Consider the following 27,294-nt stretch of genomic DNA (forward strand, 5'->3'; position numbering starts at 1 on the left):
GTTGAGATGCTGGAGTGTGTCCAGGGAATGGAAACAAGGCTGGTGAAGGGTCTGGAGCACAAGTCCTGTGAGGAGCAGCTGAGGGAGCTGGGGGTGTTTAGCCTGGAGAAAAGGAGGCTCAGGGGAGATCGTATCACTCTGCAAATGAAAGGAGATTGTAGCTAGTGGAGGTAGGGCTCTTCTCCCAGGCAGCCAGGGACAGGATGAGAGCACACAGCCTCAAGCTGCACCAGGAGAGGTTTAGGTTGGACATCAGGAAGAATTTCTTCACAGAAGGGGTGATTAGACATTGGAATAGGCTGCCCAGGGAGGTTACGGAGTCACCATCTCTGGAGGTGTTTAAGGAAAGACTGGACGTGGCACTCAGTGCCATGGTGTGGTTGACGTGGTGCTGTTTGGTCACAGGTTGGACTTGATGGTCTCAGAGGTTATTTTCCAACCTAATTGTTTCTGTGATTCTGTATGCAGAGAGGAATTGCTACAATATGCTGAACTCTGTTACTGCAGAATCTTTATATATATATATATATATAATGTTTTATCTATTTTATCTAACTGCTGACTCTGTGCTCCATACATTCTGGCACACTACAGCATTCCCAAACAGCTCCCTTAATGCCCAAACTGTCAACTGTAATAATCTCCAGGACAGGTTATTTAAAATAAGCAAACACAAACCTTAAACCAAACTGAATTAAACAAACCCACTTTCCTATTGTCTCAAATGGACCCAACTAATTAATGCCCATAAGTTAATAAATGTTTAATAAATTGGGTTCAGCCAAACAGATGCTGTGACTGAAGTATCCAGTAAAATTTGTATTCTGCAGTAAGGTGGCCACTATTTTTGTAAGGCAGCAGAAGATACTTGTATTGGCAGGAGGAAGGTAATAAATGTCATTTCAATTCTTCCAAATGTGGATGATAAGGGGTAATATGAGGGTAACTGGGAATAGGAAAACCAAATCCAGGTAGAAGCATAGGTGGAAATGGCAATTAGGCAAAGCAAAATCGAGCCAAACCAGGCCTAACAGCGGCAAAGACATTTTTTTTTTTTTTAAATAGAGGACTTAATTAGCAAAGACTGAATTCCTCATGTGCATACAGAGAATTCACTCTTGAATTAGGCCTTTATAAAAGATGTTTGCTATTGGCATCCTCTCTGAGAAGTGGCTGGTAGTTTTAAGGTTCTCTGTGAGAAGGGGCTTGGCTGATTTTAGATAAAGGAATGGGCTTGCTTTGCATAAAAGTACTAACCTACCTGTATTAAAGACTTGAACTCTCAGCTCTCAGGGGAACCAGTGACATTTACCTCAGGTGTTGACCATGCTTTAAGCATATTTGACCACTGCCTGGTACAAATTCTGCTAGGGGTAGAGTGCATTGATTATTCCAGAGGAAGCTTCCTCTAGTAGTCAGCTGAGAAAGAAAACAAATCCCTGATGACTTGCAAAGGCCTTGGCTTCTTCCTGGTATTTTTAGATAAGCTGAAGTATGAGGTCTCTGAGGCTCAACAATTTCATCCTGGCTTCCCTGGGACCCAGAATCCTGTATTACAAAACACCTAAGTAGGACTAGCTCTTTTAATCTTGTCTGACCTTTGCTGCACAGATGTGTTTTTTTAATTCTTCATTCGTCATAACTTGTCTGCACTACATTTCTATGGGAGAAAAGCATTAGAAATAATTATAAGGAAAAGTATCCACTGAGTTCTCAGCAGAATGGTTGCATTTGAAATTATTCTTTGTTTTTTCTCATGTCTTAGACTTTAGGATCTTCCAGTAAACAGAAGTAAATTAACCTTCATTTAGCTCTTTTGTGTGCATCTTATTAACCTCCAGTATGTAAGGAAATGTGTCTGAACAAAGATGCAGATTGTCAATATGAGAAGGTCATTTGCATTATAATTAATAAATGGGATCATAACTGGGATACTGAGGGATGCTGTGGTGACTATTTTTGTTTGGGGCCTAGGGAATGGAAAGCAGCCAGTTTGAGTGCAACAAAAATATTACAGGAAGTTCCTTTGAAGTGGTGACTAACTATATTGAATTGCAATACAAGTAAGGGCTCTGCAAGTAGCACCATCTTTGCACAGTATAAAACCAATCATCTGCCCCCAATAGAAAGAACAAGATGGGACAGCCAGAAAATGTTTTACAAAGTCCAAACCAAATGCCAGAAAATCTAATCTGTCTGCAGAAAGATGCCACACTTCTGATAAGCCTGGGCCATGACCCAGTCTGTATTGAATCCTGAACTGACAGTTTGTCAGCCATGGGCCAGCCCTCCTCTGGCTCACGGTCTAAGGGAGGATTAGTGCTCATTTCAAGGGGCTAAATGCCACGTTGGTAGATTTTGTTGGGGTTTTTTTGTTTGTTTTTGTGGGTTTTGTTTGTTTGTTTGTTTGTTTGTTTGTTTGTTTGTTAGTAACAAAGCACATGGGATCTTGGATTTGGGCAGGGTGCTGTGGAGCTGTGCTGCTTAACCTTTGGTGGTGACTTGCACTGAGGTCTCTTTCCTTGATGGGGAAATTGGTTCCTGAGTCTGCTATTGGAGGCACTTTTTCCTGATTTGTGATTTATTCTTTTCCTTCATGGGAAATTACATCAATTTGCTACAGATCAGGACCATTACAAGTGCAAAAATCCTCTTTTGAGATTTGTACAGACGGTTTTGCAGATATTTGACTTCTTGAGCAGGGGAAGGTTTCTGCATAGAAAACTCACAAAACCTGAGGAGTTTGTAACAAAGAATGTAGTGACATGTTTATTTCAAGTCTTAATTTCTTTAGCATGATTTGAAAACCACCCTGTGTTTTTAGAAAGTGTCTGGCTTGTTGGGTGAGAATATACAAATGAATGTTCAAGCCAAATTTTGAAGACAATACCTGTAGATATTTTGACTATTGGGCAGGGGGTTATGCCTTTATATTTTAAACTACTTCCAAGTCTATTATAACTGAGGAGAGGTGGAAATTTGTAATATTTTTGGTCTTCTAAAGAAACCAGACTCCTGATTCATATGTAGGAGTAGTGGGTGTTCAAAGCATTCTGAATGTTGCCCACCAGCTAAGGGCCATTATGAACTGGCAGTGGTGTCAACACCACAAACATGTTCTCTATCCTGGGTCAGTCCTATCATGTAAGAACAGTTAGTTTTCAGGAATTAGGAATGCATTACCATAATGACTTCTAAGGTACCTGCCACTGAATCTCTGAATATTTTAGTAGATGCTCTGAGCTACTTCAGGGTATGAAAGCCTCCAGGTGAGAGAGTTAGGATGATATCTTCAAAGAACTTCTCCAGAGCTGGGAATATTCAAAGTTGCCTGGAAGATATTTTTAAGTCCACACTTTTCGTAGTAAGTAGTTATCCTTTGCTTAGGTATCAAATATTTTAGCAAATTTGCTTGAAATTCAACAAAGTTTTAACAGAAAAGAATAAAAGATTATTTTCTAAAACTAACTATAAAAAGGGAGGGAAGAAAATTTGGAAAGAAAAAATGCAAAATAAACAGTGCTTAGTAAAATTGAATTAAATATGTATTTTTAATTAGTTTTGCTGATGAAAATTATAGAGAGTTACAGAGTCAACTAACAAAGGTGTTTTGCTCCACTTTGTCTGTCTTGAGAAACATACAATATTTACAGAATTTTTGTAGAAAATTATCTTGAAAGCTCTGAGGATTTAGTCCTATGATCTAGGAGATCTGGGTTTGCTGGATATGTTCTTTCAAGACTTTTCCTTACATGAGTGAAGAAATCAAAGCAGGAAGATTTTCCAGAACAAATGAAGTCCAGTTTTGCACGGCTTTAGATGCCGTGATTGAACTGTCTGCTCTCCTCTAAAGAAATCCAGGATTAAGCCTTTCCCGGAGCTGTTCTTGTCTTTCCCAAGGCTCAGAGCAGGGCTCTCTTTTCCTCTCTGACACATCTCTGTGCTTTCTCGAAACCCGTAGGAGCTCGTCTGCTGAAGGCGCTCCCTGGCAAACGCCAGACCCGAGGGATGCCGGTGCGCTTGGAAGCGGCTCCCAGGTGGAACACCAGCAGATGGCGCCTGGGAATGTGGGAATGTGGGAATGTGGGAATGTGGGAATGTGGGAATGTGCAACTGCACGCTCCGGGGAACGGGAACGGGCGCTGAGTTCTCATTCATTTCTGCCTGCATCCACTTGATGAAGGATAACAGCTGAGACATGACTGCCTTAAGGTAAAACCATAGTGACACGATGACCTGTAATTTCTTAAAACAGAGAGAAAAGCAGCTTTTTTTTTTTTTTTTTTTTTTTTTTTTTTTTTTTTTTTTGAAATACACACTGGAAATATTTGACTCATTGTATTTCCCTTCCAATACAGAGATCCTGAGACGTCTCTTGGAAGACTGGCAGTGAAGATGGGCTTTAGAGCATTACATTAGGACCATTGACGGTGGTGGGAATCAATGCTGAAGCAGCTGCACCTCCTCCCTGTGCTTTGAAGGGACCACAGCTATGCTGTGACACCTGGGGTGATGCTGTGCTGAGTGCCAGGGAAGTGCCTGCTGCACGAAGCGTTTCCTCACCTCATTCTGTGTCGCCTGCTTTAAGGGAAGGGCAGTAAAAGTCTGCTGCCTTTGATGACCTGGTCCCCACACTCTGTCCAAAGCTCTGCCACCAATGCTGTAGTGCTGAAAGGCTTTTAAGCTAGCTTGGATTTTTTTTTCTTTCTATTTGTGCTCTGCAGAGGTCTAGGAAGTTAAATGTCCCGTAGCAAGCTACTCCATTACACAACAAAGGCCAGGCATTTGTTGTGACTGAACAAATAGCAGAAAAGGAGAAAAATGTCAGGTGTAGGGGAGTGTGTGGAATTTATGCAATTTTTCATAGATATGACTTACCATTTTCCTAGCAACTTTACCACAAGGGACCTGAGAGCTGTAGATGGAGGCAAACAGCTTGGCTTTAATGTGAGAGAGAAATTCTGCTAGCACTTTGCCAGAGTAATGGGCACAATTATGCAGCTTTGTCCCCTGAAAAGGCTGGCATTGCAACGGGCCTTTTTATCCCAAATGAGCAGCTGAATAATATTTTTGACAACTTATTGTGGAGAAAATGCACAGTGTTTTTGAGAAGGGGTTTATTTTCCTTTCACATAGTTGCAAACAATTTCACCTTTTCTCCATTGACACATAATATACATCTGAGCACCCTTTTCTAGCCTTATTAATATGACATATTTCATTTCATGTAGAAGATTTTGAATAACTTACCATGGAAATGTTGACAAAATTTTCATATCTCTGCAAATTTTACATATGCAAATAAATCACTGCTTTTCCATTAACATTGCATCCAGAATTCTTATTATTACCCAGATTTAAATTTGTTTTCTATAAACCTTTCCCTTTCAAGTGGTTTCAGAAACACTAATCCATAAAACTTTCAGCCAGTCTTGGTGACCCAAATATGAATTTCCATTTTATAATGGCTTAGAGTGTTGGTTCAAATACAGTTATATCAGTGAGAATTTTTCCATGAATCAAAATCTGACACAGAGACCTTTATTGTACAAATGTACACGTTTGTTTTCTATTCCTTAAAAGAGGCAATATTCCTACTGTTTTCAGTTTGTATTGGAGCAGGTACAAAACATTTTGGCCAAGTTGAGCAGTGAGTCAGTTTTAATGGAACAGATTTCAAAGGGTTTTACTACGCTGTGAATTCTTCCTACATTCATATAATTTAAATCCTGAAGAGAGATCAAATCATTCATTAACCTCCCACAATTAGCCCTAAAATATTTTATGAAATTTAGAGCCTTCTACTTGCAGAGAGGTTAAAAAGGTAGAGAGAGAAGAGTGTGGGTGAGAAAGGGAGGAAATATCTCATTTAGGTCTAGTTGACCCTTGAGCACAGATTAAATGGATGAAGAAGAAAAATGAATAATTGCAAAAATGAGAAAACAGAGAGAATTTGACATCTCTCTGGAGGATGAGGGTGAGAATGCATGCATGTTAGGATGCTTGACAATTCTTAGCATTCAGAGCAAAGCTGGCTACCATTCAACAAAACCAGAGGACTTTACAAAACTGCAAAAGTAATAATCTTTCAGAAAACAAATCTGTAGGTAAGACAAGAAATTATCTGGGGAAATTTCTGCTGAGATATTGTGGTAAGGGTTAGAAGGTAATTCAGTAAGTGTAATCCCATGGAAGGTGTGTAATAATAACAAGGGAATTTAGTTATGGGAGAAATGTCCTAGTTGGGTTAACAAACTGCGTCACTATCTATTACTTGGTAGAGAAAAATATAAGCAGCTAATTAATGCTTTGGGGACTTAGGAGGAGAAAAAACAACAATGAAAAAACCCCAAACCAGAGTTCTCCTTCTTCCCCAGGGATAAGGAAAGGCAGGAGGTAGAAAATTATTTATTATTTTATGTTATTTTATTTCAGCCAGAACTTTGTCAGAGGGCTACAAAGCGTAACTCAGCTTTAATCAGCGTAAATTTTGAGCTTGATTCATTTCTGAGTAGCGTTAAATTTCACTGGGTTTATAATCATATAAATGCAGAGCTCTCAAGGTGATCTAGTCCTTAATAGTTACTGGTGAATTCGGCTCAGACATTGCATTAGTTAACTGTACTATAAGGATGCTAATGAGGGGATGGGTAAGTCAGTAATTCTTTGCTAGCATAATTCTAATGAACTCTGAAGGAATTTGTTGTGCTGTGGCTTGTTTCTTCTGAATAGCATAGTCTCTAATGCAAAATAGCAAAAAGAACTTTTGGTTGGGTGGAGAAAGTTAAGACATATTTAACAATAGAGGTTATTTATAGATAAAGAAAGAAAAAACACTAGAATACACATACACTAGAATACACAACCTGAGCATAAGCCACGTAAAAATAAAATTTCAAATATAGGGTCTCTCGAAAAGCAGTTGTTAAGTACTTTTAATGGAGGTAAGCTGTAAAAACGTATGGATACTGAAAGAGAGGACATGGACTGTTTGACAATTCTGGATAATGATAAGAAAGCTGCTGGAACAATAGAAATGGGAAAAGTAAGGTCCCTTCTGACTCACTCAGAAGATAGTTTTGACCTATTGACGTAACTCAAGAAATTCCTGCTGATCTTCCAGGGAGTGAGGTACTTTGATTCAGGTACTGATGAACTGTTTAAAGGCTCCTGAGCAGCGATGGGGTGGAGTGGGAAGGCAGGGGACAGTTTTGAGTTGAAATATCAGTATCCTCAGATGTAAGATTTGTGAAAAGCAGTCAGCTTCTCCATTTCACCTGCATGTCAAAAGCCCCAGCTTGAGTATGGTGAACATTCACTGGGAAAAACAGCTGTTCAATATATTTTTAACTATGCTGATTATTTTTAGTTCAATGTCTCTTTAAACCCAAACTGCTCCCTTATCACCATACCTCTGAGAAATCTGCCTTCTAGCAGAAACGCTTTGAAATTTGGGGTTTTTTGCCTTAACGGGCAGATGCTTAGCAGCAAGTCTATTTTCCATTCTTTGCAACCTTTTCCCCTGAAAATACAAAAGGAAACTTCATTCAGATTTCATGCTGTCCATGAAATCAGAGGGTTATCTGGCAGACTCGTGACTTCACTGGATTTTGTGCCTATGTGTGAAAAAGTACAGATTTGATTAAAATGGGAACTTGTGCTGCAAAGCTCTGCGTACTGATCGTGTTTTGAAAGGGTGCTGAGGTGTTTCAGCTGGCAGGATCGTGCTCTGTGCACATCACACATCACACTTGTTGCAGCTTTACTCTGTGTGGGGGGGACTCAGCTTGCAAAGCAGGATGTCAGCACCTCTGCACTAAGGAAGCTAAGGGTGAAATCTGATTGCCTAAATATTGGCATCTGGTGCTATTACAGACATTGTTGGTTACACTGCTGCTTCTTTATCTGCTGTTCTGGTATTTCACATGAAGTCCTCCATCATGTCTGCCAACTACACATTTCAGTTGCATAGTGAAAATGCCATTAGAACTGTATTTTAAGGAAGCAAATTGAACCACCTAAATTAGGTTACCATGAAGATGAATCCCATCCTTGCCAATCAATCGTGATAGATTTCAGCCTCACATTCACATTACTTTTCAAGTACAGAACAATGTCTCACCTTAGAAAGGCATTAATTTCTGTTTAATCATGAGAAGATTCTGTTCCTGTCTTTTTTATCTGTGCTCAGTAAGCCTTAGTACTCAGTCTGTTACCTTCTCAATAGACATTAGTCCTGCCCATTCTTATGGGTCTACAAACCCGTGTTTGTGTTTGGACTCTCAGTCAGGTACTCTGAGTGAGAAAATAGCAAAGTGCATGAGTATGAGAACAAGACTCAAAATATGTGTCATATAATCATTTCCTAGCTGTGAAAGCTTTTGTTATTTTTTCCCCAATTATGCATAGTGTTAAACCTGTAAAGTAACACTGATAATGACACTACTGTTTCTGCATATTCTGCCTCAGGCTCTTTCGTGGTGCTAAGCATCCAAAAGCCCACGAAACTGAATTATGTTTGTGTGGTTCCTGTTCACTGATCCTGCCCAAATGAATTGAATTAGTGCAATATTGGAACTTTAAGCTCTTCTGAATAGAGCTGGAAGTTCCTCTGCTCCAAAATCTGGTGGCTGATGAATAATATTTTTAGTCTTGGTTTTGGATCTCTTTCCATAGTGTATGCAAGGTAGTTTATGTTCGAAGGCAAGGCAAGGCTTGTTGTATCTTTGTATTTTGGTGATGATAAATTAGCTCTTCATAGTATTTCTCTAGAGACTTTCTCTTGTACTAGACTAAGAAATAAACAGAGACATTCAATAATGGAAGTTCCAGTCTGAAACTACCAGATGTTATCTTTTTGCATAAGATGGCGAGCATCAATACATAAGAAAATATCATGGAGATTTGGACTGCAGAAGCATAAAAGCCTTAAAATTATTCACAAGCTTTTTACAAAGATTTTAGCATATTATGAGAGCACTGTCAAATCAAATGCAAATTTAAATCTAATTAATTCCCAACAAGGGTAGCAAACCCCTCTGCTGTTTAGTTTACATGAATATGTTGCTAGACTGGGCCTGAAACATAATCCTTAGCCAGAAAATACACTTAGGAGATGGGTTCAGATCCAGAAACCACTTCCTTGGTGCACACATGTAGTGCTGCAGTGAATGTTTCCCGTTGCCCATCCTGGGAAGTATTTTCTGTAGGCACCTACAGACCCAGGCCTGCCATTGCTGGGTGGAACAGCAGCACCCACAGTGCTGGGGACATCCACTGCCCTCAAAATCACCAACATGCTGAGCTCAGGAGCCCCCTGAGCCCCTGCAGCTCTCCTGCACTTAGGCTCCCTTTTAAACACAGTTCTCCTAGCTACAAAAACCTGTCTTGCTGCTGCACCTGCCAGCTCCAATGGCAGCAGGAACCTGTTTGCAGATCTTGTTATGGTTCAGAGACCTGATGCTGCTGCTCTTCTTCGGAGAGTATTTCCATCATCTTTTTAATGGAACTCCCACTCAATGAAAAATCTTCACAAAGCTCTAATTTCAGAGACGGTTTTTGTAATGAAGTTGCAATTTAATTATTCTTTGCCTTGAGATGTCCAGTCTTTTCCTCTAAGATCATCAGACTTTTTTTAACAGCAATCTCTCATAATGGAAAGAAGTATTAATTATTGTCTTTTATTATTTATTTTAATAGCATCAAAATGTAACCTCACCAGTAGGCAGCAGCCATGCTAGGATCATGAGAGGCACAGGAAACAGAGGGTCTGAAGTGCATATAAAGGAGACTTTTTTGAAAGTCTCCATGATTATTATATTTTATTTTATTTTTTTAATTATATATTATTTTATATTTATATTATTATATATACCATGATTATTATATATTTGCCAATTTGTGGCATATTATCTCCTGCAACTTTTAGCAGATCATAATATACTCACTAATTTTTCTCAGTATCCCCATCAAAAAAGCAAGTTTCAGTTTAGTCAGGCACACACCACACTAACCCCACGTGTCACTGAGATTCAAAGCAGAGGCAGTATTTCCCTTCACCTCCTTGTACATGCAGCCAGCAGCTCAGCACTTGAGCTGTGGTCCCAAATGCATGAGCCTTGTGGGTATTTTGTGCCAGTCAACAAGTGGGATTTAGGATGTTAACTACCACATGGGATAAGAAGCAAGAAGCAGTGCAAACTTCTTTTGCCTTAGCAAACTCAAGTCCTCCTGCTTTAATGGAAGGAATTTATTCCAAGGAAATAGTGATCAAGGGTTTTTTCAGTAACTGACAAATGGAAATGTATGCCAGAGAAGGCTTACACATATAAATATATATATATATAGATACTCCCCATATATAGGTGCATGTAGCTGTAAGTATTTTCTCTGGTGTGTGTATATATATATTGAGTGGATGGGTGAGTGTATATATATTATATGTGCACATATAAACCAATATTGGTCTTGAGGAATGACTGATTACCTTTTGTTTTTCACAGCAGTGTCTCAAAGTGATATGTTTGGTTTCAGATCCGAGGATTATCATCTGACCTGACAGATACATGAAGTCCCTTTGGATTCTCCTTTAAGTCTGCAGTTTCTTTAACTTGATGGTGCTGAGGACCCTCTGGATCATATTGTAGGGATCCTGCACAACAGTCTGCTCTGGAAAAAAAATTCCTTTCCTCCTGCAGTAGCTTTCTTATTGTAATATTTACTGAACCCTTGGCAGTGTTAAGGTGGAATCAGAACCCCAACATCATCTCTTCCCTATCACTTTTTAAATGGTCTCCTCCCAGCTGGAGGCAGATTTTTTTCTTCACAACAGCTTGCAGGCTTTTAGGAGGATGGGGTGAATTAATAATGGAAGATTTTTGCTTAACCATTTGGGACTGAGGTGCTTCTCCATCCTGGGCACCAGCAGTGATAGGAAACAGAGCTGATGCCCGTGCCAGGCAGCTCTTTTCTGATGCATGAGCATTTGCAGCAGACTCTTAAATCATACTATTGATGCCCCATCAGTGTTCTGGTTTGCAGGGTGGTTTGGGCCATCACTGCAGAGGTTTGAAAATATTTTCTTAGAGGAGAGTGCCTAAACAAATAGTTAAGATAGTCAAACAGGAAAAGGGCTGCTGCATGGCAGGAAGGGATTGAGCTGCTCTTTCCATTGCTTTGGCAATAGGACAAGCTGTAATAGGCTTAAAGTGAGGCAAAGGCTATTTAATTTAGGCTTTGAGAAAGGAAGAGAAATGATCTCAAGCTAAGAAGAGGTAAATACAGACATTGCTGGCATGGGGGTTTGGAAAAAAAAAGTGACCTTGTATGGCTGCTTTTTATGATTACTTGGAGGCCAACAGGTATAGAAAAATAAGCAGTGACTGCAGCTGCCTTGTACTTGCACTGTGGGGAAAAAGCAAAAAAGTGCCACAGCTGACTCCAGCAGGGCTCCTGCCTTTCTTTCACAGCAGTGTTCACTTAATGGTATTTGCCTGTATACATTAGCCCACTGGCCTTTGGTTGAAAGAAAAAAGCTTTAACATAAAACACCTGCTACTCATGTGGAAGCTGCAAAGAGGTTTTTTTTCCTCCTTAATTCTGCTTGATGATAGAAAAGGAGAGCAGGTGCTGAGGAAGAAAGAGATTTGACCACAACCCACAATGATATCTTGTCCCCTCTTCCAGACATTGCCAACTAGCCATAAACTGCAATAAATGAAGTTTTGTCAGTCTGCCAAATGCATTTCTATTACATGAGTGTAATTATTTAATGTAACCTTTGAATAATATCTTTAACTCATCATGTTCCTACTCAGGAGGAAAGAACCATAATGCGTTGAAAAAAATACCAAACTACCCAAACCACCCCAAAATCTTGGGGGAGACTAAAGCACCCACTTAAGGTGTTAAAGAAAAATAAATTAGCTTTTCTCTCTCCACTCAGAAAAATGAAAATCAATTGACATTGACATTTCCAGACTAAACCATGCAAACTTAATTCCCAAGGTCTGGATTAAAAATAAAATTGTAGGAGACTATACTGTCCTTACAAACCTTTGTAAGGTTACTGCTCCCACTATATTATCCATGGAGAAAGTCTGAAAGATTGATATAGTTTTGTGTTGCTTTTTTTTCTTTTCCTTAGTAAAGCAACTCAGTGTGGCATTAATTATCATTTGAAGTTTTGTCTAAGACCAGCGATACCTAACCTCACCTCCTGCAGCCACCAGGGACAAGGGGACACCAGGAGGGCTCTCTTGGGTAGGGTGGCTTTGGTGCCTGTGTGCCACTGTGCACCACAGCCTATAGAACCCCACAGCAGGTACTGCAAAGCTGTCCTGCCACACAGCCCACCTCCAGACAGGACAGCAAGCCTATGTTAACCCTGCCTTTTGGGTGACAGTCCAGAAATGAGAGGGAAAACCAAAACTCATAGAGAAGTTCTTAAGATAACGGGATCCACATCTCCCCTGATAATATGAAAATCTTTGGCTGACTGAAACACAGAATATGCAAGTACTAGAAGTTTACGGTGAAAATTGCAGCAGATCCAAGCATGTGAAACTCTTGAAAAAGAGTCCTCCTATCTGTACTTCCTAGGATGTTGCTATTTTCTAGGTCAGTGTTTACTGGCTCTTCGTTGATAGTATCAAACACTGTGCTTTTCTAATGAGACTAAAAGATTTATGTGTTCAGCTTCCAATGAAGGGGAAAAAAATAATCAGATCAAATACCTAAAGCCAAGACAGCATTCCAGAGATGGAGCCATGTCCCATTCATCATGCTAGGGACACACGAAGGCAGCAGGGTGTGAGTGTGACCCCTGTGACAGCCAGAAGTGCAGCTGTTGTGTGAGGGGACCACGGAAGAAACAAACACTGGATGTTTCTGCATGGCAGGCAGGGGAGGGAGGAGGTGTGTGCACACATCTGTGAGTGTAGGTACAGAGCTCCAGAGCTGTCACCAGGCAGGTTTTCTAACCAGAACCAAGGTGTATCTGCAGACACTACTTTTAGTCAGCCCACCAGCACTAATGAGTTTTGTCAGAGATGTGGATGATGACCAGATTTCCTCTGACATTAACTTTTAGCCATAGCTGGAATCAATAAATCAGTAGTATCATCCAGTGAGGTATGTTGACTTAGAGTTAACATGTAAACACCTGAAAATTTGTTTTTCCCATAATCAGTACTTTTTAATGTTCATTCAGTAAGAAGATAAAATAAAAACACAAGAGGAGGCACTTGTCTTCGACACAAAATCATACAAAAAGTCTTTTTTTATTAAATATACATTACTTACAGTTTAAGTCTTTCTCCTGTACAACAGTAACCATAGAAAACAAAAGAAGCTAAGGCTAAATTTTTTTAATCCCTTAACAGGGTATTAAGACATATTACATTGTCTACAAAACTGACTTTGACTGAGGCAACGTCCTGTGGAATTCTCTTTAGAAAACCAGATAGTGAAAGGGGAATAATCTAAATCTCCATTTTGCTTTTTACTGTAACTGAGAGACTCTTGCTTTACCCTTGGACAAACCATTAGAAAGTTGTTTATTTTTCTTTGCTTTGCTAATAAAATGAACAGAGCTCTGAGAGATTTATTTAATACAATCTGAGTAGAATAAAGTAAAGTGAATGATGAAGGGCTCATCTATAGAAAGAACCAACTTTTTATTATTCCAAAAATTTAATCTCAGCTGCCATTTTGCCCTTTTTCTTTCTTTTTAAGCTGTCTTTATCCATTAAAATCCCATAAAATCCTTCAAGTGTTAGTGGGTGAGCTCCTCAGCTGGTTGACAAGACACCATCCACAGACAAACCTTCCCCAAACACAAATCTTTGGAAACTCCTGAAGGTGACTTAAGCCATATTATGGGCTTTGTGGAGCTGAAGTTCATTGCCTTAACCCAAATTTTATCCATAGATCTGCTAGAAAACAACACGATTTCAGTGAATGCAACTCTCATTGACAGCAGTAAGGGAAGACAAACATAAGGTCCTGACTTGGACCCATGTATGTCAGCCCCAGTTTGCAGGAGATCATCAGAGCAGGACCAGTATGAGGCTAAATTCATCTGTGATGTATCTACAGTGACCTAAACAGGATTACAACCAGATCTGAAGCTGTCTGTTTCTTCCACAAAGGGGTTTCAAAGCAGGTCAGGTACAACAATGTTAAGGTTCTTACTATCATTTATATATAATAGTCCGTGTTACACATTTCATTTGCAAAAATCACAGAGTAGAGATTTTTATGACTGGATGTCTGAATAAAAGAACATTACCTGCTTGCTCTCTTAAACTCCTGAAACCTCAGTTCCATTGTGTTGTGAATGGAAATAAGGCTGTGAATGGCTGTATCTAAGCTTTACCTAAGAAACAATCCTGCTTTCTCGACCATATGAGTGCTGCACTGGCAGCAGTGACAAAACACACCAGAAAAGGGTGTGTCTAAAGGACACAAGAAGGAGCTGTAAAGGGCATGCAAAAATGAGTAAATAATTTCCCATGCAGAATTGGTTCCAAATGGACTCTATTTAGGGCTGTGGCATTGAAATTTGTGAAGAGACTTATGACAAGCATATCAAAAAAGTAAGTGTTGCAATGTGAACAGCAGTCAGTAGTTTAGGAAAAAAAAACTGCCACAAGCATCCTACACAAAGGAGTGGAAAGTCTCTAAGCAAACACCATTCTTTGGATCACCTGTTGTACCCCACATTTGATTACATGTTATGATTGTTTGAGGGAAACCATCCCTAATTCTCCTCTGGATTATCCAGTAGAGTTCCAGTGATCTAACTGGGGAGATTTGGATCTGGTATCAGCCAGAGCTTTGAAATCCTCTCCCATGTCTGAAACACATCTCTGACACTTTACAGATCATCAGAAAACTGGGACTACGTTTTGGCAGACTAAGCAGCAATTCATTCTATGGCAAAAAGCAACCACTGAAAAATACCTGAAAGCCTCATATCCACCTGATGGTTACCATGCATGGCCTCAAACAGAAGCCAAGAGCTTTTGCCTCCTTCACTGCCCCATCACAATGGTAGTTTGAAGTGTTAATGTCCTCTTTTCCCCTTAGAGGTCACCATCTCTGGGTGACTACATTTCCATGATGGAGTGCAGTCTACCTTCTGGCTGAACACCCAGCTGACATTTTGGTTTCTGTGACTGCCAAGTAAAAAATCATAATCTTAATTTGAATTGTGAAACAAGCTCCTCTGACTCCTACCAGCAATTTGATGGCTCCACATGTTAAAGAAAAGGAGGGGTGAAGAAAACAGAGGTGAACTAGATATGGGTGACTTTGTCAACACAAACTGTTGCCTTAATCCTTCCTTAGCTCGGCTTGTAGACTCAGCACATTACAAACAACAAACAACGAGCTTACAAATTACAAGAGTTCACAAGAAAGTGTGCTTTTTTCCAATTTTTGTTTTTCTCAGAGTAACTTAGTGCAAAAGATCACAAAAATAAGTACCAATACACTGAAATATTCAAACTCTGTATATGCATGTCTCGAAATAATCAGAGAAAAAAAGCTACTTCAGATCCAAAAGAAGAATGTGTTTAGAAGTTTCATGTACAAAAGTAGCAGGGAAGAGGGGGCCGCCCACACCAAAAGAGGACATGAAGAACTTTCCACTGGGAAAGAAAGTGCAGCAAACTGCAGAACCCAAGGGAACAAATGACACTTTGAAGCTGTGATAGCTGTGAGGAAAACCCCCAAAACCTTCAAAGGCATGGTGCAACTCTAACTGCAGTCAAGCAGGAGGCCTCCCACCAACCTCTAAAGACTCTGGATAAGGCCCTTGGTTTGGCAGGGGTGTAGCTATAGCACTTGGCTTGTTTGATAAGTAGGCATTAAAAAAAACTGCATGAAAGCTTTGAAATAACACTTAGAAGGTCTCAGACTTTACTCAGGTCTTTTACAAAGTGTTGTTCTCTTTAAAAATAAAATAGAAAAGAAACTCCTTTGTGTCTGTGAAAAACAGCAGTGCAGAAGAATACTTGAAACTGGTCTTGTTTAGGGTAAGCCTTGTGCAGGTGAGAGCAACAGACAACAATGGCATGAGATGGTGGACCACAGAGAGGTCAAGCTCTGCCTCCTCTACACTCTTCTAATTGGAAGTGTAGGATGCATGTCAACTGGAAGGCTTCCTTTTTTTCTGAAAATGGGATTTATTTTTTCAGGGATTCATCTCATTGAGAACTTAGGTTCTGGGGAACCAGAACCCCTTAGGGATGGGAACTTCCAACAATTAGAAAAGCCAACAAGTATCAGACACAGCTACTTGGGGCTAACAGATGCCAGGATATGACAGACAAACTCGATTTTCATGCATTTGGCTACAAGATGTATACATTTACTTGGCAGAGATATTTAGCTTAATTTTAGATGCAAGGTGTCCTTCCTTGACCCCAGCTGTCACCTCAGTGAAAAAAAAGTCACTTGTAATACCTGTGGGTATGTGTCTACTGGATCTTCAAACTATTGTAAATTTCTGATTCATAGGCAGATTCTAATAGGAGTAACTTACCTATTTCGAGAAGACTATCCTATCTCTATAATCAATGGAGAGAAAAAGGCATTTCTAGTGATTAATTTAATTTTACAGGATGTTTGAGACATTTGCCCTGTCCTCACCAACCACAGGGCTGGACAGGACTGGGTGACAATTTTACAGCAGGCAGTCAGTAAAACCAAATGCAAAATGAAACAAACCCAAAAGACTCAGATAAAAGCAATATCCAAGTGCTTTGTAGGTCTCAATCTTATCTTCAGCAAAATCAATACCTGACTTCATTAGGAAAAGATTCATAACCCCTCACCATCGTGAAACAATATGATATATTGATTGCTCCTCACTCAATATGTGAAATATGTGATCAGCAAAATTCTAATATAGTCAAAGATCTCATTAAAATAAGGGTTTGGATTACACTGTAAAAATTGAGAAATTGATAAATAGGATGATTTAAGTCTAGGTAGATCAGGTTAAAATAAAGCCGAGAAAAACATCTTATTTTTTAAAATCTGGTTATAGTTTTAACTTAAATGTCAGGGGCATCTCATGACTGAACACATTCTGATAACTGCACAGCTCTATATGTCTCATTTTTACAGTCATATTTACCCTGGTGGGAATTCTGGCTTAGCCCATGAGATAAAAGTATGTCTTTTATTTGGCTTTTTCACTGCAGACATAACCTAAGTGCTGAGCCATGGCAAGAATGAGGAAAAAAACATAGTGTACATGTTAAAAATTGACTAAAACACTCACACTGTCTTGTCTCTAGTAAGTGAATAAGGACAGATGAAATACTAACTACCAATTACATAGGTAACTTACTTAGGACCAAAGTTTTATTTCCAAAAGAGAAATGGGACTCAATTTTCAAAGGTATTTAAATGTCTTAGTATATTAGAACATTCCAAAGCAAGCCAGACACCGAAATTCATTTGAGTTAAATGCTCGTTTTGTTTGGTTGCTTAAGCATTGATCCACATCCTCAAGAGACTGAATTCCATGTAAAGCCTATCCTTCACCCAGGTGGCAACCAAGTTAGTTGGAGTTAGCTTTCAGACATCCAGACTTCCTTTGTTTTCTACAGACAGGCAGTGGAATTCACAGAGTCCTTCTGAGCATCCAGCTCAGACTGCATGACTAAATATCTTAATAAGCATGGCTATTACTGGTCTTTTCTGGAAAACAGGAATTTGAAGTACCTAAATTCATATCTAAGATACTTCATAATTTCACAGTCTAAAAATCCCTGCCTAGCAATAATAATTTTCAGAGGTTACATATCATATCACCAAGAGAAAAAAAAGAGACAGTATCCTTCTACCAGTCCCTTAATTTTATTATGAAACTCATCTTGGGGAAGGAAGAAAACCCAAACAATGCCTCCAAACAACTCTTTGATAGTCTCAGGTTTTCCACTTAAATGAAATCTGAAAATTTTTGCATAAAAAGTATTATCCCCTGGCTTTACTGAAAAATATTATCTAGAATGACTGCTAAAAGAAAAAGGGAAAACACTCAATTTAAAAAGAAATGCAACAAAAATTGCAGAAATGGTTTTAAATAGATGGGGAAAAGGTTCTAATTAGAACGAAGAAAATGAATTTTAGCTCTAGTAGTTTTTTTCAAAACCGTATTTCTTCTCTTTTATAAAAAAGTATTAATTACCTTTAACTGGTACTGAGGGAAATCTGATTATGCCCTCACTAAAGAAAGCATTAGAACAAAACAACTTAAAAAAACAAAAAGGAGTTCATATTTAGAGTACTTCATTTAGTATATTCTAGCTATCTTTTAATAAGGACAATTTTGACATCTTGATTTAGAAGTCCATACAAAAAATCTTCCCATGTCCACTAGTATAGATGCATGTCTCTGTATACTCATGCATACATTCATGTGAAGTTCTTTCTTTTTACAGATGCATCCCAACCTAGCTAAATTTTCAGTTTTACCTTCCTGTTCCACTTTTCATGTAGCCAATTAAGCACATTAGCACATCAGAGATGTCTCATACAGAGGCCATTTCAGAACAGATGACCCAAACATGGGCAGAGGCACCCATGAAATCTCCTATTCCTCCCTTCTGCCATGCCAAACAAAGCAGCATTATCTGCAGGAAGGAAAGAGAAAAGATAATTGCTTTGCCAGGATTTTACCACCAAAGACAAAGCAATGTAAAGAGAATCCAGCTACTGAGTCCATCATTCCAACACTCACCACACAGAAACACTGTCAAGTAATTGTGTCACTCAAACAAGCAATGTGTGGTGAAATGGCTTCAGCTGACCATGGCTGAGGAAGAATGGCACCAAAGTAGTTTCAATATAGACAGCTATATAAAATAGCTCAGTGAAGAGTTCTGGTTATAGAGCTGGTCTCATATTCCTCTTCACGTAAGAATTATGTCACTCCAAGACTGCTTTCTTTTCCCTGAATGCTCCAAAAGAAGTGGTAAAGAATCACCATATCCATTTATTTATTTATTCTTCCTTCTCTGTTCTCTCCTCTCATTAAAAAAAAACCCAAAACCTCAAACAAAAAAGTTGAACAAATAAATACCTACATACCTTTCCAGTGGACAGACTAGAAAAACAGCATCTGTTGCATATGAAAGCTCATCTCTAGTTTGCTGTGGACTATTACTTCCTACTGAGATTCTTTGATTTTTAATCTATGTAAAAAGGAACACTGTGTGGAGACCCGAGGGTGACTGCACAGGGTGCAGGGCAAAGAAGGAGATTTAGCTACACAATCGTCTCAAATTAACTCTTATCAAGAGCACTGCAATGAATAAGACTTTTTTCCCCCCTTAACTTTAGGCTTAATTCTACCACCAGCAAATTCTACATACTCTTTAGAAGCCCTGCAAAGGCAGATGTCACACAGACACAACTGGGTGCTCAACACCTCACTGGCTGGAACTCCTTCATTTCTTACTTTTTTTGTGACTGAAAAGGAGGTTTCTCATCCTCACACTGTAACCATGCAGCACAAGTAAAATGGGCAGAACTTGATTCTTCAGTAGTGCTCCTAATCAGGAAAGGACAGAAGACTTGAGAAAAAAAAAAAGAGTGAAGATTAATTTGAAGTAGAGTGTTTGGGATCTCTTTGTTCCCCTAATGTTCTTCCTTGTAAAGAGGGTTTATCAAATATTCCTCTTTTGAGGAATGACATCAGACCTCTCTCTATTTAGCTTCAGAGAAGCTATTCCAATTTCTACGAACAGGAAATACCAATCAATCTTTCATGCAGTTTTGGGAGGTTTTTTGAGTAGTAGAATTTATTTTTTCCTTTTTTTAAGAAGAGCTGGCAGAAGGTGTGAGTCATGCTTAAGATTAAACTATTTTGGTTTTTTTCTCATCTATGTTCTTTTTCTTTTCCACAGCAGCAACAGCGTTTAACCTCAGTGTGTGATAATCCTCCATGTGGCATGAACAGGCATATGCTCATTTCTAACATTTCAGACAAATATAGAGAACCTAAGTCCTAGCAGCTTCCTAAACCCCTTGGAAATTCAAGCTACTATTTTCCATGCTTCAGCTAGGGTTATACTAGTGTATGCTGGGTCTACATAGCCAGCCTTATGAGATGTAGGTGAAAGAGGTGCATGAGAATGATATTTATTGTTGATACATATATTGTTGGAAAAGTACTGAGAAGCCTAAAAGTTACAGTAAAAGGACAGGAGTTTGGGGGAAGGAGCTTCATGAGGACAGTTTTATTTTCCTTTATGTCATACCAGCTTTTAAACTGGTACAAATTAATTTAACACCATTTAAATCAATAAACAATATATCAATTAATAACATTTGAGAATTTAGCTGGTTCTTTATGATTGTTTTAAATGAGCCCGTGAAATAAATCAGGTGTTCGGATCTCAATCTCAATTCCCTCTATCCTGTCCCAGTATCTGCAGAGCTATGTGTTCAACTACTTTACCTGTACTTTACATAGTCCAGCTCTAGTGTAAAAGCAATGACTTAAATGGTTCCAGAGGAAAAAAAAAACAACAAATGATGCAGGGACTTTGAAACATCCAAGAACTGACAGCAGAAACCAGGTGTGCATGTGGATCTTATTTTGTGTAGGATGGGATAACAGGTCTCTTGAGCTGCAGAAGTAAACTGTGACTGCCAGGTTCTTGTGCAGAGAATGAGGCACTGTGATTGTTCTCAGTGTTTCCTGTGCAGGGCGGTCTTTTCCAAATGAAAAAGAAGCTAGCAAAAAATGGGTGTTAAAAAAAAAAAAATCAGAAAAAAGGGAGGGAGAAGGGGCTAAAGAAAAGGAGGTTAGGGGAGGAAGAGGAAATTGCACTGTCCATCAGATAAAATATTCCCGTTTGCACTCGCTCACTGTGTTTTGCAAGTCAATGTCAGCTTTAAAGGAGCTCTCAAGGTGTTCTGGGTATTCCTTCTCCTTTTTCTGGCTATTTCGATGTGCTTGTTTGTGTTGATAGAGGAATCTGCTCATGACGGCAATGATGCAAAAGATGATGAATATCACAACTGCTATTACACCTATAAAGGGGTAAAAAAGGAAGGACAGAAAGAGTGAAAACCAAAACAAAAGGCTTACACAGCATCTAGTTGATATGATAGATCAGTTCATCTCAGTCCATACACAACCATCCACCTCTACCAAACCCTCCCTGGTAGTTTTTATTACTATTTTGTCACCTTCATAACACTTAGAATAGAGCACATATTGATATAATTGACCTAATTTCTGTAAATTTATGCTTCCACTGGAAATAAAGTTTGCTTTTAAAATACTACATCTGTATGCTCATACAAATTCCTGCTCTGTCATATTTTCTTCTGTGTTATCTCTGGGAATCTTGCATGAGCCTTGTACACTTTGGTTTATATCTTCTAGATATTATCAAAGGCAGCTCACTACAGGGCATGCTATAAAATAAACAGAGATAAATTGTCTTCTAGGCTCTTACAGGAAAATTAAAACCATACATGAAATTATGAGGACAACGTTCCCCAGTATATAAATACTTCCATATAACCTGGTGAGTTCCACTACACCACCAGATTACAAAGAGAGAGCTCAGGAAATATGACATATGTGAATACTCTGCAAAGTATTCACCAGGGTGGTATGTAAAAAAATTGCTACTTAGCTGGGTCTTAGATCACAGACTCATATGGAATCAGAGAACACCTGGAACCACTGGAGATAATCTTGCCCAGTTCCCCTGCTCAAGCAGGCAGACAGACAGAGTTTAGTTATATTTTAGAAGACTCAGGTTCCTGATGATCCATGTGTGACTACAATAATCCATAATGCAGTTTCCCACCTAGGTAGTTTGACACAGATACGTGCTAATAAACAGAGCAGATACTAGACCTGCATCAGATTACAAAAAAACCCTTGGACTAGATTTCATGGAGTCTAGACTTAATATCTCTTAGATTTTTACCTTGAATTATTTTTTGACTGTAGTCTTTAAAAATGAATTTTACCTCCAATCACAGCTGAATCACTTCTGACTGCATTGGTGAGAGGTTCTCTTTCATCTGTCTTCCCAAAAGGATCTGCAGTTGGTTAAACAAAAGAGAACTTATTTTCTGTATCAACTGTTCATTTTCTCTGTGGCTTAGACAGAAGTGTCCTCTTACTCTCATGAATTCTAATCTGTTTCAAAAGATGTGATTTGGGGGATTGGAGAACTGAACCAGAAGGGTCTGAAAAATAAAGTGAGTTTGCAGAACAATTTTCTTCTACAGCTTCAGAAGCAAATTCTATTAAGGGTATATTTAAAAGGAAACAGAAAGTTTCCCACTAACAGCTGAAAGTGCTGTTTCAGTTCATCAGAAGAATCAGAGAGACATTTCAACTGAACAGCCTGTTGGGAGCTTTTCTCAGTCAGAGATGTATTATTATCTTTTTTGTTTTGTTACTTAAGAAATTATATCAGAAAGAAGCCAAAAGAAAGGGGCGCTAGGCAGATTTAGACCTGACCTATGCTTGCAGATGAGATATACAACTTGAATTCAATCCCACGAAGAGAAGCAGTCTCTGCTTGGGACAGCTTCTTGGAAGGGATGATTTTATCTCTGTTACAGAAATGGAGAGGTCACATTGGATCCAAAACAGAGAGGGATCAGAAATCAACTCATATTAACTTGATATTTGAGCTCTCTTGTACTCTGTCTCTCAATGACTTGTAGAAACACTGAAACAGCATGTCAGCTGTTTGACTCAAATTCAGATTCAAATCTGAGAGGTCATGGCCTTCCTGATGTCAGTGGAGTTACAGCAGTAGACTTACTTTTTAGTCCAGTATGTTTCAGAAGATGCCATGTTTACTACTGCTAGCTGAATCCAGCTTTTTTGCACCTTCATATTTTTCTTTTCTCTTCAGCTTACGCTTTTCTTTGAAGGGATTCATATTTGTGTGTCTCTCCTTTACAAGCCTCCAGGCTATCACACAGAGAATGTGCATAGGGAGAGAGTCAGGGATCACTGTCTCTGCTATGTATCATGTAATACTCTGCCAAACTCGTCTTTCTGATGCAAGAGGTGGAAGCCTCACTGAGAAATTAGGTATTGCAAGGTTTATTGTAATTGAACATCCTCACATTAGTAACAGATTTAGCCCCACTTCGGCAAGCCATTGCTGAAGAGAATGTTTTTTATTGAAACAACAATTTCATGTCTGTGCATGAAGACACTGAATCATAATGATGGTGGGTTTGGACTATTTAGGTTCTTAAAGGGGACACCTTTGCCTTATTATCTATGTCACTGACACCAGTCCCAAAGAGGTGCAAAGACATGAGCCTCAAAGAGGTTTTGATGGTTTAAAAAATGCAGCTTTTCTTGCAAGTTTTAGGGGTGGAAGGACTTCTGTTCAGTCTCACCCATACTGAAAAGATGCAGTCCCTTGACTGAGCTACAAACACAAAAGGGACTTCTGGGGCCCAGCTGAGCACCTCCAATACACCCATTACTACATGAATGACAATCATCAATTATAGATTTGAACCCTCAGCTTGAAACCTATTGACGGGAGCCCCCTTGCCTGGTTATTGTGTGCACAGAGTGACATTCCCAAGAAACAAAGTCATGGCAATGCTTCATCTCATCTACTACATTTGTGGGACTGGAATGGGAATAAAAATATATTTTTACACCCAAATATAGAATGCATCATAGAAAAGCTTTGGCTCGAAAGGAAATCTGGGGATTATTTAACCTAATCTCAGGCCTCTGATCATAAGCTTAAAACGAGGCCACATTCAACATTAGATCACAGTTGGTAATGATTTTGTACATCACCAGTACATTAATCTCACTTTATTTTTCAGTATATATTGAGTTAGTTATAAATATCAAAACTAGTAATTTAGGGGTTTTTTTTTTTGGTTTGTTTGTTTTTTATTTTTTTTATTTAGTCAGATAGGAGAAGAACCAACAATTATTTTATACCCTTAGATGGCTGTCAAAGATTGATAGTGTGACTCACTTATTTCTTTCCACAGAACAGGAGAGCAATCATTATTTCAGACTGAAGATGAGTTAACTTTTTTGGATAATGGAAGTTTGGTGAGGTATTTTTTACCCCATCCCTCAGCTGAAGTCAGTGAATTCAGTGACAATTAAAAATTTACATCTGTTCTACAACAGTTCTCCTGTACTAGAGGAAAAATTGCAACTGGTGCCAATGCATGGCACTAGTCAAAAAGAGTAATCAAAAATTATTAACTATGTATGAAAAAGTATGAAATTAAATTTCTATATTAAAAATTTGTATAAGACATTATTTGTGTCTAAAATATTATTTAAGATTTGACACCTAATGCAACCAGCACTCTACTATCTTTTGGTAACCAGAACTTAAGCACTGAGAAGAAACCAGAACAAATGTTGAAGAGCAGTTTCAGAATGGACACCAACAGCCACAAGCCCCAAGAATTATATTTTGCCTGAGAAATAAAATCAGGATACAAGGAGAGGATGGTTTGTTTTAGTGCAGCAGATGGCCTGTAATAGCAGAGCCATCTCCAGTGGGAACACAATAAACTCTGAAGCCAAGGAATAGCAACACTGAGTCTCATCTAAGACCTTAACAGGACATCGTCCTCCTTTCAGATAAAACTGATGGCATTACAGCTTGATTCACTGAGGCTGGAAGCCCTGCTGAGGTCACAAGGCTACCTAGAAATCATCTAGTCCAAACCCCTGCTAAAATCCAAGTCTATTAGAGCAAGGTTTTCAGAGCTGTATCCATTTGGGTTTTGAATATATCCGAGGATGAAGACTTTACAACCTCTCTGGGCCTCATGCCACTCTTCTCACCAGGTCTGTGTCCTGTGGGATTCTTCCAAGCAGGTCCATGAGAAAGTCAGAGGTTGCAGTCATGCATTTCTGCTGTTTTTCCTTCTTCTGAGGATCCTCAACTTCACCATCTCATAGCTGCTACAGCCAAGGCTGTCCTGGCATACCCCTGGGCAGTCACAGCTTGTTTGGAAATACCAGGTCCAGCACAATTAGCACAGTGAGACAGAGCTTCACTGTCTAAGGTGCCTTTCAGAAGCAAATCTTTTCTGTGTAGTTCCAGACTTATTAAAGTATTTGACATTTTTTACTTTAAATGCTTGAAGACCTGCTCTCAGCTGAAGAGGACAGGCAGCTCAAGATTCCAGCATTCACACAGCTGAATCTCATCTGTAATTTTTACAGCATTTTAACATTAAGAAAAGATACAATAGGAAAAGTCCATTATCTCTATACCATCAATATAGAGTTCAAAATAACAAAGTCTTTACACGTGCCTCAGCGAGGAAGAAGGTGATCTGGAGATCTTTGTTAGATATCAAAACCACAGTAAGTCACTTCTCATTTTGTGTTTCCTAATCAGAAAAAGTGTGTTCAGATAATTATGTGAATGGATTTTATTCCATATCTGTCTGCGAGGAAACTTTTTTGAACACAAGCATTTCGTTCTGAAGGAAACATCTTCAATTGTTTTCAAGTTACAAATATAGAAAGCTTTTTTCACACACTTAAAGAGTTTTCCTAGTGGGCTTTTTTGTTGTATCTACACATTAGACTATCGACACAGACATGTACAGCCTCCTTTGAAGTTCTATTTTTCTTCTCAGACACTCAATAATGAGAAATTGGGAAGTGATGAATTGAGATATGAGCACTAAATTTGAAAGCTAATCCTTGACTCTGTTTTCTTTTTATTTCTTAAAATGTGTCCTTTCCATGTAGAAATGTAATGCTCAAGTACATCTATAGAAATTATAATTTTTTACAAATTGGAATTTTTTTGAAACAAGAATCAACCGCCTATTGCTTTTACTTTAGCATATAAAGACATGAAATCTTCAGAGCTCACTTGTTCTAAAGATCTTATTCAGGCTTTAATCAAATCCAGTGTGAATAGTGAGACTGGAATGTGAGATAATTCATCACATTGAGAAGGAATCATATTTTAGAGCACAGAGTGACAAGACAGGCATGAGTTTTTATAATAATTCTACATTTCTGATGCAACAGTGCTTAACCTTAACAATAGACTGCAACTGATTGTATGCTTTAAATATTTAAGTTCAAATACTACACTCTGCTCTGTGTTCTGCCCTGAAGTTCTGAGCCTCAGGTTTTACTGCTTTCTAAACTCCTTAGAAAAATTAGATCATTGAGGTGACAGATCACAGGGCAAAGAGTTCATATTTTCAGTGTCATTGCCCATTCAGGACTCACAAGACACATTTGTCTGTGCATCAGAGCAGACACCTCAGACAACTGGAGGCAGTGAGAAGGAAGTGGGGGCTGGGGAGCAGCACAAGCCACTGGCAGCCGCTCTCCAGAGTAATCAGCAGCCTTTTTCCCCATGCAGAATGCTAATGGCATCATTTGTTTTCTGCTGAATATCTTAGGCAGAAGCTGCAGGAAATGGGGATTTGATGCAAGTACAAATGTGAAAGGAATTGTATTATGATCTAAACCGGAGTTTTATTAGTTATCAAAAAGGAGAAAGTAGCTTTATAGGTCAAGGGGCAAAAAACAGCCTTTAATTTGTACCCTTTTCTCGTCATTAAGAATTCTGCCACATCCACTGGTGACTAAAGCAGCAACTTGATTGTCCCTGATCATGGTGACAACACTTCCAGCTGCTCTCAGTTTCCTTCTCTGCATACAAATTCAGATATGCAAAATACATCAGATTCCCAGAGGACAGCTTCAGGATTGTAAAAGATACACAAACGATTGGGATCATCTTGCTGGTACTGCTCAAGTAGTGCTACCTCTCTTTAGTCAAAGAGAATGAAGTACAAGAATCCACTGAAGTCACACATGTCAAGGGGTTTGTACAAGAGTTTTTGCTCATTTCTGTTAGGGTGAGAACAAATTTGAATTGTTTTTTGTATGATTTATATTGCTTTATCACCACTGGAATACAGAATCTGTGAAACATTTATAAGCATTTGTAAGCTTTTCTCCTTTGAGATCTGCAGCACTGGAATTATCTGGAGTGGACAGGAATGACAAATCAGGTGCACAACTAAACTCTCAAAGCTTTTCCACTACAGCTTTGGGACTTCTGTTTGTTCTAGCAGGCATGTTTTAGGCGATCCAGGAACTTAGTCTGAAAACATTGTTTCAGAACAATGACTTTTAAAGGGGCCTTGCCAAGTCCTGATGCCCATCCTCAACACTCCTGATTCTGAGAGAAAAGGCAATTTCCCAGCTCCACTATTCATACTGTCACAATTGCACTACAGCAG

General features: G+C 38.9%; 1 protein-coding gene across 1 annotated transcript in view; it reads right to left on the reverse strand.

Moving 5' to 3' along the window:
• Positions 1 to 20,135: 20,135 nt before the first annotated feature.
• Positions 20,136 to 27,294, reverse strand: part of CNTNAP5 (contactin associated protein family member 5) — a 269,015-nt gene continuing 261,856 nt past the window's right edge. The window contains exons 23-24 of the mRNA XM_014871836.2: positions 22,015 to 22,086; positions 20,136 to 21,057 (exon numbers count right to left, since the gene is read on the reverse strand). Coding sequence (XP_014727322.1) covers positions 20,861 to 21,057; positions 22,015 to 22,086 — 269 coding nt within the window. The 3' untranslated portion in view covers positions 20,136 to 20,860. The remainder of the gene's footprint in view (positions 21,058 to 22,014; positions 22,087 to 27,294) is intronic.

This window comes from Sturnus vulgaris, chromosome 7, assembly GCF_052056855.1.
Source record: "Sturnus vulgaris isolate bStuVul1 chromosome 7, bStuVul1.hap1, whole genome shotgun sequence".
Lineage (NCBI taxonomy): Eukaryota > Metazoa > Chordata > Aves > Passeriformes > Sturnidae > Sturnus > Sturnus vulgaris.